The sequence below is a fragment of the Lepidochelys kempii genome, chromosome 1, assembly GCF_965140285.1.
Source record: "Lepidochelys kempii isolate rLepKem1 chromosome 1, rLepKem1.hap1, whole genome shotgun sequence".
Taxonomy (NCBI): Eukaryota; Metazoa; Chordata; order Testudines; family Cheloniidae; genus Lepidochelys; species Lepidochelys kempii.
In genome coordinates, this window is record NC_136380.1 from 183,601,035 (window position 1) to 183,617,947 (window position 16,913).

The 16,913-nt window shown below is 47.2% G+C and overlaps 1 protein-coding gene across 3 annotated transcripts in view; it reads left to right on the forward strand.

The window, feature by feature from the left end:
- Positions 1-15,884: 15,884 nt before the first annotated feature.
- The window catches only part of CADM2 (cell adhesion molecule 2), a 1,024,844-nt gene continuing 1,023,815 nt past the window's right edge, over positions 15,885-16,913 (forward strand). For all 3 annotated transcript variants that reach the window (XM_073304112.2, XM_078847945.1, XM_073304121.2), the window contains exon 1: positions 15,885-16,329. In XM_073304112.2, coding sequence (XP_073160213.1) covers positions 16,269-16,329 — 61 coding nt within the window. In that variant the 5' untranslated portion in view covers positions 15,885-16,268. The remainder of the gene's footprint in view (positions 16,330-16,913) is intronic.

The window sequence follows — 16,913 nt, forward strand, 5'->3', positions numbered from 1 at the left end:
CAGATTTCCCCCAAGAAATATATGTCCTGTATTGCCCAGCCCCTCATGGGTAGTACAAAATATTTTAAATCCATTATTCCTTGGAATAATATGCCAGTTTATTATCTCAAATTGTTGTTCGGACACTTCAGTTTAAACACTCTGGATTAGATAAAACAGTAAAACAAGTTTATTAACTACAAAGGGATAGATTTTAAGTGAGTACAAGTAATGATCCATAAAAGTTAGAAATGGTTACAAGAAAAATAAAGATAAAATGTTTACTATTGCCTTACTTAATAAACTTTATCAGATTCAAGCAAAGTTTCTCATCACATGCTTTCCTCAGTCTTACTGACCAAATTCTGTACGTCAGGACTCCTCCCCAAAAGTCCAACTATTGCTTCCTTTTTCTCTTCAGGTGAAGTGAATGCAATGGAGCAGGGAGAAAGAGAGGGGTGCCTTGGGGTGTTTGTCCTTCCTAATAGTTTCAATCCCCCTCTTGAATTTTTTTTCCAGCTGGGCACTAGGAGACAAAGAGTCTATTTGGAAGAATGGTCCCTGCTGGTTTTTTAACCTGTTTGAACTTCTTTTGGCTTCCCTTCCTCCTTTATGACTCTGTTTACTGCTTAAATGCATATTAAGCAGAGCACACATGCCTTTGTTTAGGACAGACCTGTTTGCCAACTTCTGTTTGGGTAGGGCTGTGGGGTTTGGAACATGTGTTAATAACATCATACAGGGAAATCTTGTAACCTTACATACAATGTGGCCAAATATATTTTATTATGACAAGTGGTACCTTACAGGCCATGCCTGGTACAAAATTATTACAACAGTGTATATTGTGTGAATACAGGGATGTATTCCATCATACCCCCAATTTGGCAATGAAGTGGAAGTTGCCTCTGGTGCTGACGGAGGACCCCCTTATAGCAGGCAGCAGCCTCAAAGAGATCTTCCAGGAGATCGAGGCCTGGTATCTGAACCCTGTAGCCCAGGGGGAGAATGATCCTTTGCTAGCAGGCCTCGCTCTGGGTGCCAAGTCCATCGCAGCACCCAACCCTTCTTCTCTCCTTCCCCAGCCTACTGCCTGGGATGCTGCTCCTGCTCTTGCTCCTGGGGTGCCCCCTGACTTTTCCATTTGTTCGGCTGCAGACGGCACCCAGTTTGAGACTGCCAAGCCTATTGTTGTGATGGCTGGTGCTAAGCTGCTGGGCTTAGAGTCGTTTGTGCACCCTCTCCCAAGACAGGATAGTTGTTCCTGGAGCAGTATGGAGGCCCTAACCTAGTCAGTGCCCAACAAAATGCTGAGGCTGTGAGCGTCGAGCCTACCATGACACCCAGGCCCAGTGTCAGAGAGGCCCCCTACACAAATCAGATCTTGTGCCTGGTGAAGTAGTGCCACACCCCAATCTCACTACAGACCCCGCCCCTTCCACCTCCCGTGCTGTTGCCACCGTAAAATTGTCATCTTCCCTTTCTCAAGGGGTGACTTTTGGGAGGCGATAGTTGTATTCCCCTGCTCACTCAATCAGGGACTGCTGTGCTCTCTCTGCTCATATGTTTGGGGGCTGAGGCAGACAATGTTGTACGAGTGGTATTGCAGCAGGGTTCCATTACCTTTAAGGGAGGGGCACACACACACACACACACACATCACTGATAGGACCCAGCTGGAGGATAACTAGGGGTGTGCGCTCAGTTGTCAATAGAGAGCTCTTGCCCACCCTCACCCTTCACTGAAGGACAAGTTGTGGCAAACACTCATGGCTCCAGAGGGAAAGTGTAGTTTGCTCTCCAGTGATCGAGAGACTTCTGTCTTGTCCTCCAGGCCGTGAAGGCTTTGATGGGGAAAGGCAAGGGGATCAGAAAACAGGACGCTGAAGCCTATCTGCAGGACCGCAGCTACCACAATTCTCTGATCACCTTCAGGATTGGACACAGATTGCTCTGTGTCTCCATAAGGGTTGGTGATGCTCCTGGCCATGAGGATCCTCAACCCCGCCCAATGAGACCAACCACCTTCACTTCTCTTAATAAGAGAGGCTATACAATGAGTCTCCGCACGTGCTAGGCACTTTCCTTCCTTTGGGAAGGGGGGTACTCTGATTTTCCTGCAGGAGACTCATACTGATATGACTGCCAAAGCCAGCTGGTGGCTGGAGTGGGAGATGGGATGTACTTCAGCCACCTCACCAACACTCTTGGGAAAGGTGCCCACCCTGTTCTCCCTTGACTTACATCCTTAGGTGCTGGGGGTAGCAAAGGTCATGACAGGCTGCCTCCGGGTCTGTGTGAAGAGGCTGATACTCAATCCCTGATACTGGGGCCGGAGTAGGTGCGCTTCTATCAGCAGGTGTCCACCTTCCTTGGCACACTGGATCATCATGAGTGCCTGGTCCTGGGTAAGGATTTTAACACCATCCTGGATATGTGATACTGTCTTGGAGCAGAAAAGCACCAGGCTGCTGTGTGTGTCCTCGGGGAGATTGTCAACAATCATTTCCTGGTGGAAGTCTGGGGGGACCAACACCCACAGGACTCCACCATCTTCACTTTTGTCTGGGTGAAGGACACTTGGTTGTGCCACTCCTGGCTGGACTACATTTACATTTTTTACTTTCACATCTTGCAGGCCTATTTCTCCATCATCAGGCTGGATCCATTTTTTGGACCATCACTTAGTGGCTGTGACAGCTTCACTGACACCCAAGCATCTGGGACCAACTTACTGGCATTTCAGTAACAGATTATTGGAGGATGTGGGCTTTGCAGCATCCTTACAGGAGTTCTGACTGGCCTGGAGGAGGCAGAGGCATGCCTTTCCCTCAGCACGGAGGTGGTGAGATGTGAGGAAAGTGCATGCCTGGATCTTCTGCTGTGACTACACCCAGGGGGCCAGCTGCGGGAGGGATGCAGAGATAGAGCAGTTGGAGTGGGAGGTTTTGGATCTGGAGAGGTACCTAACCACTCACCTAGGGGATCCATCCTACATCCACTGCCTTCAGGAGATGGATTATGGCCCCTGCTCCTTCTATGTCCTAGAGAAAAAGGAGGGATTTCAAAAAGGTAGAGGGCAGCACTCCTCTCATAGATCTGGTGAACATGGGGGGGAAGGGCCAGTACTTTCTGCACCAGCTTTTTCTCCCCATATCTGACCATAGCCAATGCCTGCAGGCTCCTGCAGGATGAACTCGCTGTGGTCAGCATGGGCAACTGGACCTAGCTATAGCAATCTCTCATTCTGAAAGTTCTCAGAAGCCTCCATCTGATGCCCACCAACAAATCTCCAGGCATCAACAGGTTGACTGTTGATTCTACCACACATTCTGGGACAACCTTAGCCAGATCTTGCCACCATCTGGGCTGAGTCCTTGGAGATTGAGGGGGGCAAGCAGGCCATGCTCACCTTGCTGCCTTAGAAGGGGGACCTCCATGACCTCAGGAATTTGTGGCCAGTTTTTATATTAAGCACAGACTACAAAGTCATAGCAAAAGTTATCTAGCTGCTGTTGGGTCCATGCTGCCGGACATGATCCACCCTGATAAGACCTAAACTATCCTTTAGTAACCTCTATCTTGTCCAAGACCTATTCCATCAATCACATAGGGATGATCTGTCATTTGCCCTCCTGTTCCTGGACCAAGAGAAGGTCTTTGACAGGGTGGATCACATGTGGATCATGGGCACTCTGCAGGCATTTGGCTTTAGACCTTACTTTGTGGTGTTTCTCCAGATGCTGTATGCCTCTGAAGAATTTCTGGTCAAGCTCGACTGGGCCTTGACCTAACCATCACCTTCACTCTAGGAGTACATAATGGCTGCCTGCTGTCTGGTCAGCTCCATAAGCATCACTGAGTCCTTCCTCCATCTCCTCTGGAATAGGATGATGGGGTTGGTGCTTCGAGAGCCAGACTTGTGGTATTTCTGTGGACGTATGCAGACAATGTGCTTTTTGTGGCCCAGGACCTGGGAGACCTGGTGCAGGTGGAGACTTGCCAAGACTTGAGCAGCCTCCTTTGCTCAGGCCAACTGGGTAGTGGGGAAGAACTCTGGCCTGATGATTGGAGTAGGTGGCAGCCAAGCTCCCTCCCACAAGTGCTCTGTGCCATCCAGTGCTCTATCTGGGTGTGTACTGCCACTGATCCCTCCTGTAACAGAGCAAAGTCTCACCGGTGCAGCACTCTCTGCTGGTCATCCTTGGAATTAGCTCTTTTCCAGCCTTAGATAACCCTCTGCCAGCCAGTGGCTCACCTGTCTCAGGCCCCCATGTCCCTCCTGGACCCCAGTGCCCCTTACCCTGGGGTTCTGCCCACTGCAGTACCCCCACATATTGGGTCTCTACTCCCAGGGGAACCCCCAACCTTTTATATCCACCTTGCCTCAGTGGCTACTGCCAGTCACCATCTAGTCCCCTTTCACTGGAGCAAACTGTAGTCTGAAGAGGCTACTCAGCATTAGCAAGGGGGTTGGACCAGCTGCTTCTTCCTTTTCCCAGGCTGCACCTCCCAGCCCCAGTACCTGCATAGGCCTTTATCGAGGCCTCAGACTGGGGAGTTGCCAGGCTGGAGCTGCCCAGCTCCTCTTGCCCTTCCTCCAGCACTGCTCTGTCCACTGTACCCTTTGCCCAGGCAGCTAAGTCCTTCTCCCTCCAAGACTGGAGAGAAACTCTGACCCAGCTCCTCCCTTAGGCCTTCTTATATTCCCAGCCCAGCCTTGATTGGATGCCTGAAGCCTGCTCTTGATTGGCTCCCTTGGGCAGCCCTTTCCCAAGGCTGTTTTTAACCCCTTCCACACCAGAGCGGGATGACTGCCCCGCTACACCTCCCCACTGAAAACATTGAAGCGATCTAGAAGCCAAGGTGTCTGACCAAATGTGGAGGTGGATGGGGCTTCTCCAGTGCCTTTGCCTTTGGGGGAGGGCACTGGTACTCAACCAACTGGTCCTGTCTATGCTCTGGCACTGGTTAAAACACCCTGAGCCCAAACCTGGGAATCTTGGTCAGTCTCCAGAAAAAGATCCTGGAGTTTTTCTGTCCAGGGCTGCACTAGGTCTATGTGAGTATCCTGAGTCTCTCCCTGGGGGACGGAAGACAGGGCCTGCTCTGCATCCACAGACAGGCCCACACCTTCCACCTTCAGACTCTGCAGAGACTTGTTTAAAAGGCAGGTAGTTTGGCATAGAGCATGCTGGCACACACCTTCCTCTGCTGCCTCCAAGGGCTCTGATATGAGTGGCAACTCTTTTATCTCCACACAAGAGGTCTCCCCAAGACCCCTCTGAGCTGCTAGTCTTTTATCAGGACCTCTTTAGGATCTGGAAACTAGTTAGAGCAACCAGGTCCATAGTAGCTGCTGAGGAGAAGGACCTCCTAACTGAACCCTTGCTACACAATCCACACCTTAGTGTGCAGGTGATGGAGTCCCCTTGATGAGTCAGAGACTGGTCCTGGCTGTTACCACCAGACTTGCAGACTGCTTGAACTACAATCAGAGGGACTGGGTGGACCCCACAGCCTTCAGTCAGTGCATGGGGTTGCCAATCGTGTTGTGTGCTCCAGGAAGTGAGGACAGCTTTGCCTCCTGCTTCTCTTGCTTTCCTCAAGCAGGTTCTGCAGGAGAGTGCTCCCCACCCAGCCCTCACCCCTGGCCCTCCAGAACTTGTCATCGGGCCTCTTCTCCGTGATCCTCCCCACATGCCCCCAACACACACCCTGAGCTGTCTGCATGACATTCAGCTGGTACATCTCTGAACCATAACGGAAGAGCATCTGTACGTCCACCGTCTACTTCCTGCCCTCATGTCCTGCCCTGACACCTACTGCCACCTGAGGAGGGCAAGGAAGCCAAGTGGGCCAGTCTGTACTTCACTCTGATTCCACAGCCCACTGGGGACATTAAATGTCAGCTTCTTCATGGAGCTGTGAGAATTGGTGTGTACCTGGCATGGTTCACAAACTCCCCCCAACACCTATCCCTTTTGGAGCAAGAAGGACACCCTGGCATATATCTACATATGGTGTATCAGGTTGCACCCCTTTTCCAGCACCTCCAGAACCTTACAACTTGGTCAAATTTGGGCTGATTTTTACAGGGTCAGCAAAAGGCATATTTCTGTCACAAAGGCCACCCCTACCAAAAGTCAAGTTCCCGCTTCAAAGCATAGGGTGCTAAAGCTGTTCAATGTAAAGATCACCAGAATTTTTTAATGTAGGCAAAACAATGTATTTTCCCTACAGTCATTCTCAGAAACAGCTGAACTATTTTGGCTGTAATTTTCCAGAAGAATTCAGCCTGAGACAGACACTCGGCATGGAAAATTTCAGCTTAAATGGTTAAAGTTTGGCAGTTGTAAACAACTGAAAACAGGGTCTTATAATGGAAAGCTTCAGGTAACCTTAATAATAGGTGCTGCTACGAGCCCTGCCTATAATGATCCAGGACCAATCTTAAAATAATTGTTGAAGGTTATTCTAATAGAGATGATCACATAAGAGACAGCACAAATGATCTGATTTTCTAAGAATCTACCTGGCTTCCCATTTTCCAGCAATAATTTTGCTGGGACAATAAAAAGACTAATCAGTTTTCTTGTCAGTTTTATTTTCCAGGTCTCCTGTGCAGCCACAATACTGTAATGTCTGGGTTGCAAATAGGCAGAGAAGTGTTTTGTTTTGTTTTTCAATTCAAGTAAACTGTTTCCTTTGAAATATTTTATTTAAAATCTTTATGAAAAGATTCCTATTACCATTATGTTTTGTAAGGCCCTGCCTTACATCCCTTTCTTTCTTCCTTTTTAAAAAAAACTAAGTGTTGAATCTAGTGTATGTCTATACTGCACAATAAGCCCAAGCCCCTCTGTTGTCCACACACAAATCGGTGTGACTCATGTGAGCAGGTTCTCAGGACCTCTGTACTAGAACCTACTAGGGGAGTGGTTCAGAGCCCAAATCCAACTGTGACTCTGGTCCAAGCCCTGTCATTTTGCAGTGTTGATGCATTTCAAAGATCTGAGTTAGAAGATAAGCATAGTGCAGAATGGATATGTTAGCAGGGCTGTGAGACCTGGATCCAGCAATTGGTAAACCAAGGTTTACAATGTGGTGTGGATGTTCAAGCATGGGCTTGGAAACACTGAGACCATGGGCCCGGGTCCCACATACCTGGGTTTACAATGCACTGTATATATATCCAGAATGACCTGGCAGCCTCCTTGTAAATTACCAGAACATATGATAAAATCATTAGCTGTGGTGCTGTTAGTAACAGAAGACATTCTTAAGGCAGTGAAGTGACTTGTATTATTTATAACATTAACAGCTTCCCTTTGTCTTCAGGTGCTGAATATTGCTAAGTCACATCAACTGGATGAAGGGGATATAGATTTAGGCATGCATATATGATCTCTGCATAAATAATTAAACAAAACACAAGATGATTAGAAGCTAACAAAGCATGGACCAGCTATAATATGACAACAAAATGTGGGATAAACTAATATTTAAGAATAATATAGCTTGAATGTATTCTAAAGTATATGCAAATATGTTAGGCTGAGTAAACTTAGAACACAATTAAAAATCAGTCTATAAGAACTTCCAAGAGATAGCATGTTTTTATACCAAGCTGTTAATGCACATGTTGTTGAGTGTATTATGTGCACTTTTAAGGAGACACTATGGAGCTATGGTGATAGAGCCTAACACATTTGCAAGTTTGAGCAAGTATCATTAAGGTTACTTGAAGGAGCTATTTTGCCATGGTAGTAATGGCAAAAAGGGACTGCATTCTATCTGCATTGGCTCTGCTGCAGGTACATTGGTGAAGCAAATATATGGAAGATATAAGATAGTTAGCAAAAAACATATGACTGTGCTATCAAACACTTGGGAGGATTCTAGCTAGAATTTATATGTAGATTCATTTTCTTAACCAGAGCCCTTTTTGCTGCACCAACTTGATAGGTAAAAAGACAATTTATGATTAAGACAAGCTGGCCTCAACTCTCCGGTAGCCAGAGCCTGGTGTAATCATTTACACCAGTTCAAAGTGGGCACAAAATGTGGTCAAATCAGAATGGTAGCAGTTTTCACTGATTTTGCATTCATTTTAAATTGGTAGAAATCCTGCACCTTGTGCAGCAGGCCTATTGTGTTTTATATTCATTATTTCCCAAATGTAAGTGACATATCTTACATTTATGATAATTGTTTTATAATTAGGACTTCATCCCACACATATTTTATATGTAGTAACTGCAGCATGCAATTCCTTTTACTTGGTTGATCTTGCTAACTAATGAAGAACAAAATTTCACTGAATTCATAATATTGCTATGGAACTGATACATACTGTACTGTATATTTTATGGAAATTAACACATTTCCCCTCAAGGAGCATATTTTCAAAGTTCAGTTGCTCTTTACTGAAGTAATTTTTTTAAACAAAAAAGTGCAATGCATTTTATGTCTATATATTTTTATTCACTCCAGTATATGTTCACAGCTGAAAACATTTAACTAAATTAGTAGTTACAGTATTTGTTCAAACCAATGCATTTTCACTGGCATCTTGCAAGTAAATGTTATTCACAGTTTTTTAGGAAGGTGTTTCAACCAAACCCACGCCATTGAAAAACAAGCAATAATAACAACAAAAGAAATCTGTGTCTGACTATGCAATATTGCTTAAGTACTAAGGTAAAATTTATCCTGAGTATCCACCAAAATCAGCTGAATTACAGTTGGCATGGATATGGCCATTGACTTTTAGTTAAATCAACTGGTACATATTTTCTTCATCCAATATTTTAACTTCCACTGGTGTACAATGCTCCATTTCTGCAAGTGGAAGGAAGCACACTGGGCAGATCTGGCTCTGGTGATGTATGGAAGAGAGGAACACCAAATCTATTACATCATCCTCTCGTTTTCTGGCACCTTGTGAAAGCCCCTCTACCATTGCTCGGTATGGGTGTATTCTTTTCTATGGAGTGAGCAACCATTCTATGCAGTATTCCCTTCAAGAGGCGGCTGTTATCCAACAGATGTCAGTACCAAAGTTCATGCATTTAAATTCAGTAATATATGCAGTATTGCCAGCTCTTATTATTTTTTTGTGAGTGACAGGATTTCAGAGGGCTCTGGAGCTTGTCTTGTGATGACATCATAAACCCCAGCCCCAAGCCAACATAATCTCTCCTCTCCACGTGCTGTTCTCACAGGAGGGGAGGGGGAAAAGGAGGGAGCAAAGAGCCCAGCAGCCCAGTGCAAGTTGGCTGTCTCTTTCTCTACTGTGAACACAACAAGAGGGTGCCTCTGCTCCTCCCCACTCCCTACTGAATCACCTAGCATGGACAGGGGCAAAAGGGCAGAGGGAGTGAAGAACCCCTGGAGCTGCCCACCTAGCTTGCAGCCCCTGGCCTGAGATGGAGGGATGAAGAACAGCAGGAGGAGAAGAGGTTTAGGGAAGCTGTACTGGGGAGATGGCGATTCATAGGTGTGGGTGGTCTGAATTGACGGTGGAGGCTGAACTGATGGAAGTGGGGCTGGGAGGGCTGAACTGAAGGGCATGGAAGATAATGGGGTGGGCTGAACTGATGGTGGGAGCCTTAAACTGAGGGGGGTCAGGGCTGATGGGGTGGGCTGAGCTGATGGGGAAAAGAATTGATAGAAGGGCTGGATGGGGACAGAACTGATGGGAGGACTGGAGAATAGCATTAATTGCTGGATTGGGGATGGGCAGATATAGGGGTGAGTGGGGGCCAAAATCACCATACTTAATATTTATGGGAGAGTGGGCAACACCAATTGTTATACACACACATGAGATGAACTGGGGAAGTTCAAACATAAAAAAAACAGACCTAAAGCATGGGTGATGAGTGGTAACAAAGAGCCATGCAGCAGGCTGAGGGAAGGCCATAAGAACAATATGAAGAGGCCAGCACTTGCCTTTCCCGGAAAGACTGGCTCTTTTCTTAAAATTTCTTACCAGCATATATGGTTTTCTTTTAAAATTGCCTTGAGAATATAGATTCATCTATATTTTAGCTAAAGCTTCTATAGTTCAGTAAAAGAAGGTATACAGCAAAGATATTCAAAATTACTGGACTATATTAGACATATGGATGAGCTGGCAAGCTAAATAGCTTGGATAGCTAGTTGCTGGATAAGAAGTTGATGCAACTCATTGATGTGAAATACAGTGTAAGATAAAAAACCTAAGGCCTGAAAATATTCATATAAAGAACACTGTTGAAAGGACTCCATAGAAAAGAATACACATCATGGCAGAGAATATAATTATTGTGAATAGAAACATTTTCAGAAGTGATTAGTGATCCTGGGTGCCTCGATTTTTGGATGGCAGACACAAGGTATCTGAAAGCAGCCTGATTTTCAGAGGGTGGATAATCAGCACTTTCTGAAAATCAGACCTATTAAAGTGTCCCAAGTTGGGTACCTAAAGACTGATGTTTTTGAAAATCTTGGCTAAAAAGACTAAAATAATAATAATAATATTAGTTAAAAAGGTAAGCAATGGTTTCTTTAAATCAGGGGTTCCCAAACTTGGTTCGCGGCTTGTTCAGGATAAGCCCCTGGCGGGCCACAAGTCGCTTTGTTTACCTGAGCGTCCACAGGTACGGCCGCTCGCAGCTCCCATTGGCCGCAGTTTGCCATTCCCGGCCACTGGGAGGTGGTAAACAAAGCGTCTCGCGGGCCGCCAACAAGCCGCAAACCAAGTTTGGGAACCCCTGATCTTAGCTCTATCACAAGTATTTCACTTTTTTTTTGCACTCCACCTCCTGGGGATATTTTGGCTAATGGATCCATATAATCTTTTCCCTGTCTGCTAACCTGTTCCACATCTTCCCATAAAACTATGCTATGTAATGCAATGTAGAGAGCATTTGTGGAGATGTGTTCCTCAACAGGCGATAGAAATTGACTCCTGGCATAAATTCTGCATATCCTGTACCTCTTTTACCACATGTAGCAAAACCACACCACTTCTGCTGCCAAACAGGCCTTCTTCAACCTTGGAATGGGATAGAATGGGATGAAAAGCTAAACTTCACCCCTTAGAGAAGAGGACCACTGCTATCATACAATTCGAGCTTCCTAAGACTTAAAAAAATGCTCTGATTTCTAAAACTACAAATAGAGTTATAAGTATAAACACAAACAATTATTCTTTCATTATATAAAATACTATATATTTGATAAATTCTGTATTGTTTGTGCACTGTATTACAGGAATAAAAATAAAGACTAGAAAGAGCAGCAAAGGACATCAAATGACTGGGTTTTAATTGTTGCCTATTCTAAAATGGTCATAAAATATGACTTTATAGTAAATAGTCCTTATATAGCTCTGTGCTATAACTTAATCTTACATAAACATTTAACCTTGAATTTTAAAGGTGTTCTATTCTTAACACAGGATTATTTGACTTTCTTTGTTACTATAGGATTATGACAAAGTTGAGAATAAATAATTTAATCATTTTCTTAGGGCTGTTCACACCTAGAAAAACTCTTATAATTCAGGTAACTATTACTGAAAAGATAAAACAGATTAAAAACCAAACGTTGGTTTCCACAGAGGTACCTCACTCTTCATTGAAACCATGAAAGAAGGGAGAATTCAGTGATTCAAAGAAAACAAAAGATTGTAAATGAGAATTTAAATGTATCTACTTCTTTTTTCTGCTAGAATTCTAAATTCCCAATTATCCTGTCCTTTTTCACATAAAGCTCCCACAGAGTCAAATCTATAGGGGGTAAGTGGCAGGAAACCTTTCTGGTCACGAGAAAAACTGGACAATAATTTATGAGGTTGAACAATCATGGAAAAAGAAAGAAATCGAAAATCTACTGTGACTATTTCAAAGTCTTTGAAGATAATGAAAGATATGTTTAGCCAACCCAAAGTTGAATCCTCAAGCATCTAGCTCCCTGACAGCAGAAGTAGTGCCACTAGGGAAAACACTCCTCCTCTCTGAAAAGGCTCAGAGCTTCCAGTTACTGGCAGTATTTTCTATGATGTTTTCAACCCTTGATCACTGACCATGCCCCTCTTCAGGGGTTAATGTTATCAAAGAGACCAGCATCCTTCTAAAGTGGTATTTTTCCCTTCAGTACTATTCTTTCCAGATATAGCATAGAGTTGGACTGGCTCACTGCAGTGCAGATTTCTTCTCCTGGAAGAGGTGGGATATAGTATTCATCAGACTTGCCCAGAGCCTTGTTGTAAAGGGGAGAGACTGTATGGTAGAATGTACAAACCACACTGTGGCAGGGGAGGAAGGAGTTAATGATCTGACTCTGACACACAGCCCTACATGGGCTGCAGGCTGCTTCACCCCATAACACCTGAGAGAAATACTCCAGATGGAAAGAATATCAAAGAGGCAAACAGGAAATAAAAAAGAGACAGCAGATAGCACAGGGCTGGTTGCTTTGGAAGGGAAAGGATTTATCTGCTAAGTTAGTAAGTAACTGGATCCTAAGGGTCTAAGAAATGACATTTTTCTGGAAGAAAGAAAAATGGAGTCTATCCTTGAGGGGTAGAGAAACTCAGACTACAATTTGTTCAGGTACTCAGTAAGTAGATGACCTTCCTAAGTCTACCTGAGGCAACTTATTGTTTTTTCCCCTTTGATTAGAATTAAAATAGGCAGAGAGGAAGAGAGTTATCTGGCTTCTCAGGAACTGATTTTGCTTTGTATCTAACTTTGGGTCCTGATTTGTTGATACATGAATATTATTGATGAATGGGGTGGCTGGTTAGGCTTCTTCTAATTTTTCCTGATATGTGTTTTCTTAGTGACTTTTGCTAAACTTTCACTGAATTGGTAATTGTACAAGTGGGTTATGCATATTGGGTGCAGCATAGTTAAGGCTACATTAGGGAGTTCAGTTTTAATGGGAGCTTTAAACCTTCAGTTTGTAAGTCATATTGAAAGGGTAAAAAGAAAAAGCTAATCTTTGAGCACCATTTGCATTTTTCATGGTAGGTTGACAGAAGAGTTGATAAGAATAAGTTTTAAAAATCACCCCTTCTGGCAACATTTTTACTGGATTGTTTTTCTTTGTACCTCTTTTTCATTCTGAGAGTTGCATTTTGGCTATGTTCTTCCATCTCATCTGCTACTTCCTTAGAACAGTAGTGGTTAGCTATAAAGAATTAGTTCTTTTTAGCCATAATGGAAAACAAGTATGTCAAGGCAAACCTATTGAATTTTGAGGCACAGACTTCCTCAGCAAATACCTCTGTGGCCTATGGAGACTCCAATGCAGTAACTTAAGAGTGACCTCAGCACTATTAAAACAGAGCAACTTATGAAAAGGTATGTGATGTGCTGATCTCTTAATATCATTGATAAAAGCACATTAGATCACTGTCAAGTAATTACTGTTGGGAATGTAAGTGAAAGCCTTATGGAGAAGTGAATTCTCATAATGCTGTAAGCAACATGAAAGCAGAAAGGAATGCATGTCTTTCCCCTTAATTTCCATGCTTTAAAGGCTTTGAGGTGTCCTGCTGCAAACTTAACTGTCCCTGAACATAGCTACTATTTGTTAATAAACAGCAACAACTATGGAAGAGATGAGCTTGGAATATGTGGCTTCCTGAGTCCTAGAAATGCATGTTTTCCCAAAGCTAATAGGTATTCTGCTGGGAATCTGCTGTGGAACACTGCTTGTCTTTGTGCTGTGGAACAGGAATGCTAAATGGACTAAGAAGCAAAATGTACTGTAAAATGTGGGGGACTTGAGAGGTAAGACAGCGAAACATTCTGTCAGGCAACTCAAGGCAAGGTAAGCCCAAAACCTTGTAACTTGGCCAATTAGTAAATGAAATGCAAAGAGAATGCAATACTGGGGTATGTTTCATGAGTTTTGTTGCAGAGTAGTTCAGCTGCTGTGTTTGGAACAAACTGCTTTGAGTGGCAGTTTTATACCTAGTCAGGCTCAGGACTCCAGGTCCTGCAAGGATCATTGTTAACTCCAGATCATTCAGCTGTGAATGCAGTTTTCTTAGCTGGTTCGATATCCAGAAATAGTATGGAACAGTGAATATTACCTTAATGATCTGAAAGTAGACGCCATTGAGACAGTCCTTCAAGGAGCTTCCCTCTCCCCACAAACACCATGTCAGGCTTGTAGAATTCAGCCAGCTGCCTTTCATTTAGCTTTTCCTGTCACAGTCAGGAAAACATCTTTCACTACTGTAGCCAAGTTTCCTCTTCCCACCTACCATGACCTGGTAGCAGAACCATTAACATCACTCTGAGGGAAGATATTTTCCCCAAAATATGGGAAGGTATGTTGCTTCCTCTCCCCATGGAGGGAGGCTCATGGTCATCACTGTGAGGAGACATGAGTTAGCAGTCCCTGGTGGTGGCTCCCAGCTGCCTCTCTATCTCTTGGGGGTGTGGGGTGTATATATCCTTAGGGGCAAGGAGTGTAGTGTCTGGGTCTGGCAGTGACTTTCAGCTGTTTCGTTCCCCATGGCTCTCCTGTATGACCAAGGGGCTTCTGTCAATGCTGTCTGTTCCCTGTCCTGAAGTCTGACAGGGAGGGGATCGAGGGTATAGTGCGGTGTTGGAGGTGAATTCTGAACTTAGCAGTTAGCTTGGTCAGCACTGGGAAGATGGTGAGGTCAATTGTTTAAAGTGATGGCTTCTGAGACGCTGGCCCAGTACAGTGCCCTTGAGTAGCAGTTGCAGACTTCCTTCTGCAAAGGGGAAGGTTCAGGTGCACTTGGCACCATCGTTCGCAAAGCCGGGCAGGGGTATGAGTTGCAGGTGGAGAATCTGTTTCCACGAGGCGCTTCCTTGTGCCACAGCACTGATTTTGAAGAGGGAAGGTACCATGTTACCAGGACCCTGTAGTTCCTGGCTTCCCCCAAGAGGCCGCCCTGGATGCAGATGAGGTTTTACCTGGGAGAGAGCTCGATGGCTATTTGCCATGGAAGCATCCACAGTTACCAAAGCAACTCCTGTGGTCTGAACAGTCCTGAGGCGGGCAGGAGTTGCGATTTCGCCAGCGCTTTCCCGCCTGCCTTCCCCTCTCTCCGGCAGCGGAGATGCACGGGGCTGCGGGGCCCCCGTGGCTCTGGGTCCTGAGGAGGCAGCCGGCTGGACCGTGACTAGGTCCGCGAGCTTCTTGCGAGGGGCCGAGAGAGCGGCCGGACGGGCCCGGCAAGGCGCGGGGCAGGTCTCCTTCTCCGTGGCCGTTGGGGTTCGTCCTGCCCGCTCTCGCTGCTGCCCCCCGGGAGAGCGCCGTTTAGTCTCCCAGCCGGCGGCCCAGAGCTCAGCGCTGCTCGCCCTCCTCCTCCCCGCATCGCCGGCCGCGGCCAAACCGTCAACTCCAACGGCCACTTTCAGAACCAGCTCTGGACAGCGCCTTCCCCGCCCACCCCCTTTTCCGGTTCTGTATCTCCCATTGGCTGGACTACAACAGCGAGCTGCACCTCTGATTGGCCCAGCTGACTGCCACTCAGAGCTGTGGGGTTGTTTTGAGGTGGGACACGGTTTTGCTCGCGGCTGAAAACTCTTTGAAACGCTCGTTCGTGGGTTTTTTTTAAACCGGCGTCTCGCACCACCTCTGTCAGCCACTCATTGGCTGAACGATCAGGCTCGCAGCTCTTCGATTGCAACACTTACCCTGTCAATCATATCCCATCCTGAGGGCGGGCCTCGGGGGAGGCGGGGAAGAGAAAGGGTGTGGCTTGAAGGCGGGTGGGGTTTAGGCGACCAGGTGGGAGGGAGTGGGTGTGGCTAAAGGCGAGGCGTGGCTGGAGGGGGTTGGGCGAGAGGCGTGGTGATTGGCGCGGTGGGCGTGGCTCCGGGGAGGGGGCGGGGCTGGGCCGGGGGAGCCGGGCGGAGATTGCCCTTGTGTCTAGAGCTCGAAGCGGCGGGTAGCGGAGCAGGCTTCCCGGGAACCAAGGCAGGCGAGCGCGGCTGGCAGCCTCCTCCGCGCCCAGTCCAGAGCTGGGGGGGGGGCGGGACGACGTGTGCCCGGCACCGCTGCACGGGGGGGACCTGCCCAGCGCCAGAGGAGGAGGGAGCCGCCTCACCACCCGCCCCCGCGACCCTGGTCCTCCTCCTCACCCCACTGGATACAGCGAGGCAGAGGGAGACACTGCGGCGGCGGGCGGCGGCGGCGGCGGCGGAGGCGGCTCCTGCTGGGGGACAGAAGCGCCCGGAGAGAGGCGGCGGAGGCTGCGGGAATCTCTGCCTGGCGCCCACCCAGCCCGAGGGAAGCCCCCCAGGATGCGGCTGAGACCCAGCGCCCTGCTGCGCTTCTACAGCCTCTGCGGGCTCCTCATACAAGGTACCGCCCCCAACTCCGTCCCGAGGCCCCCCCGCCGCGGGGGTGGGGGCAGCCGGGGGGACCCCCCGCCTTCCCCTGTGTCCCCTTCGCCGCTCCTGGCCCCCGGCCTCCCGCACTCACTCCTGCCGCGCTATAGGGATGCGAAGCGCCTCAGGAGCCTTAATCCTCCCCTCCCCCACCAGCCCTTCAACTCCCTGTAACCTCCCGCCTCGGCCACCCCCTCGCCCCCCGGCAAATGTGCCTCTGGAAGTGAGAGGGGGCCGCCGCAGCCGCGTCCCTGCCGCGGGAGCGTGGCTCTTCGCGGCGCCTCATTGGCATGGGCGAGAGGCAGAAGAGCGAGTCGGTGCTGGGCTCATATGCAGGAGGCGAGAGGATTTAAAATATATAGATATAGATCTATAAAAATCTGGAGCAAACCCAGCTTTCCGAAACTAGGGTAGCTCTTGAGGAGCCCCGTTTAGCTGTGCCACGCATCCTGCAGCTACTTTCCAGACTCGGCTCTTTGGGGTGGGATTTCTTCCCCTCGCCTCCTTCCCCCGTCTCGCCTTCATTAGCAAGAGCCTTCCAAGTGAAATGTAAAACCG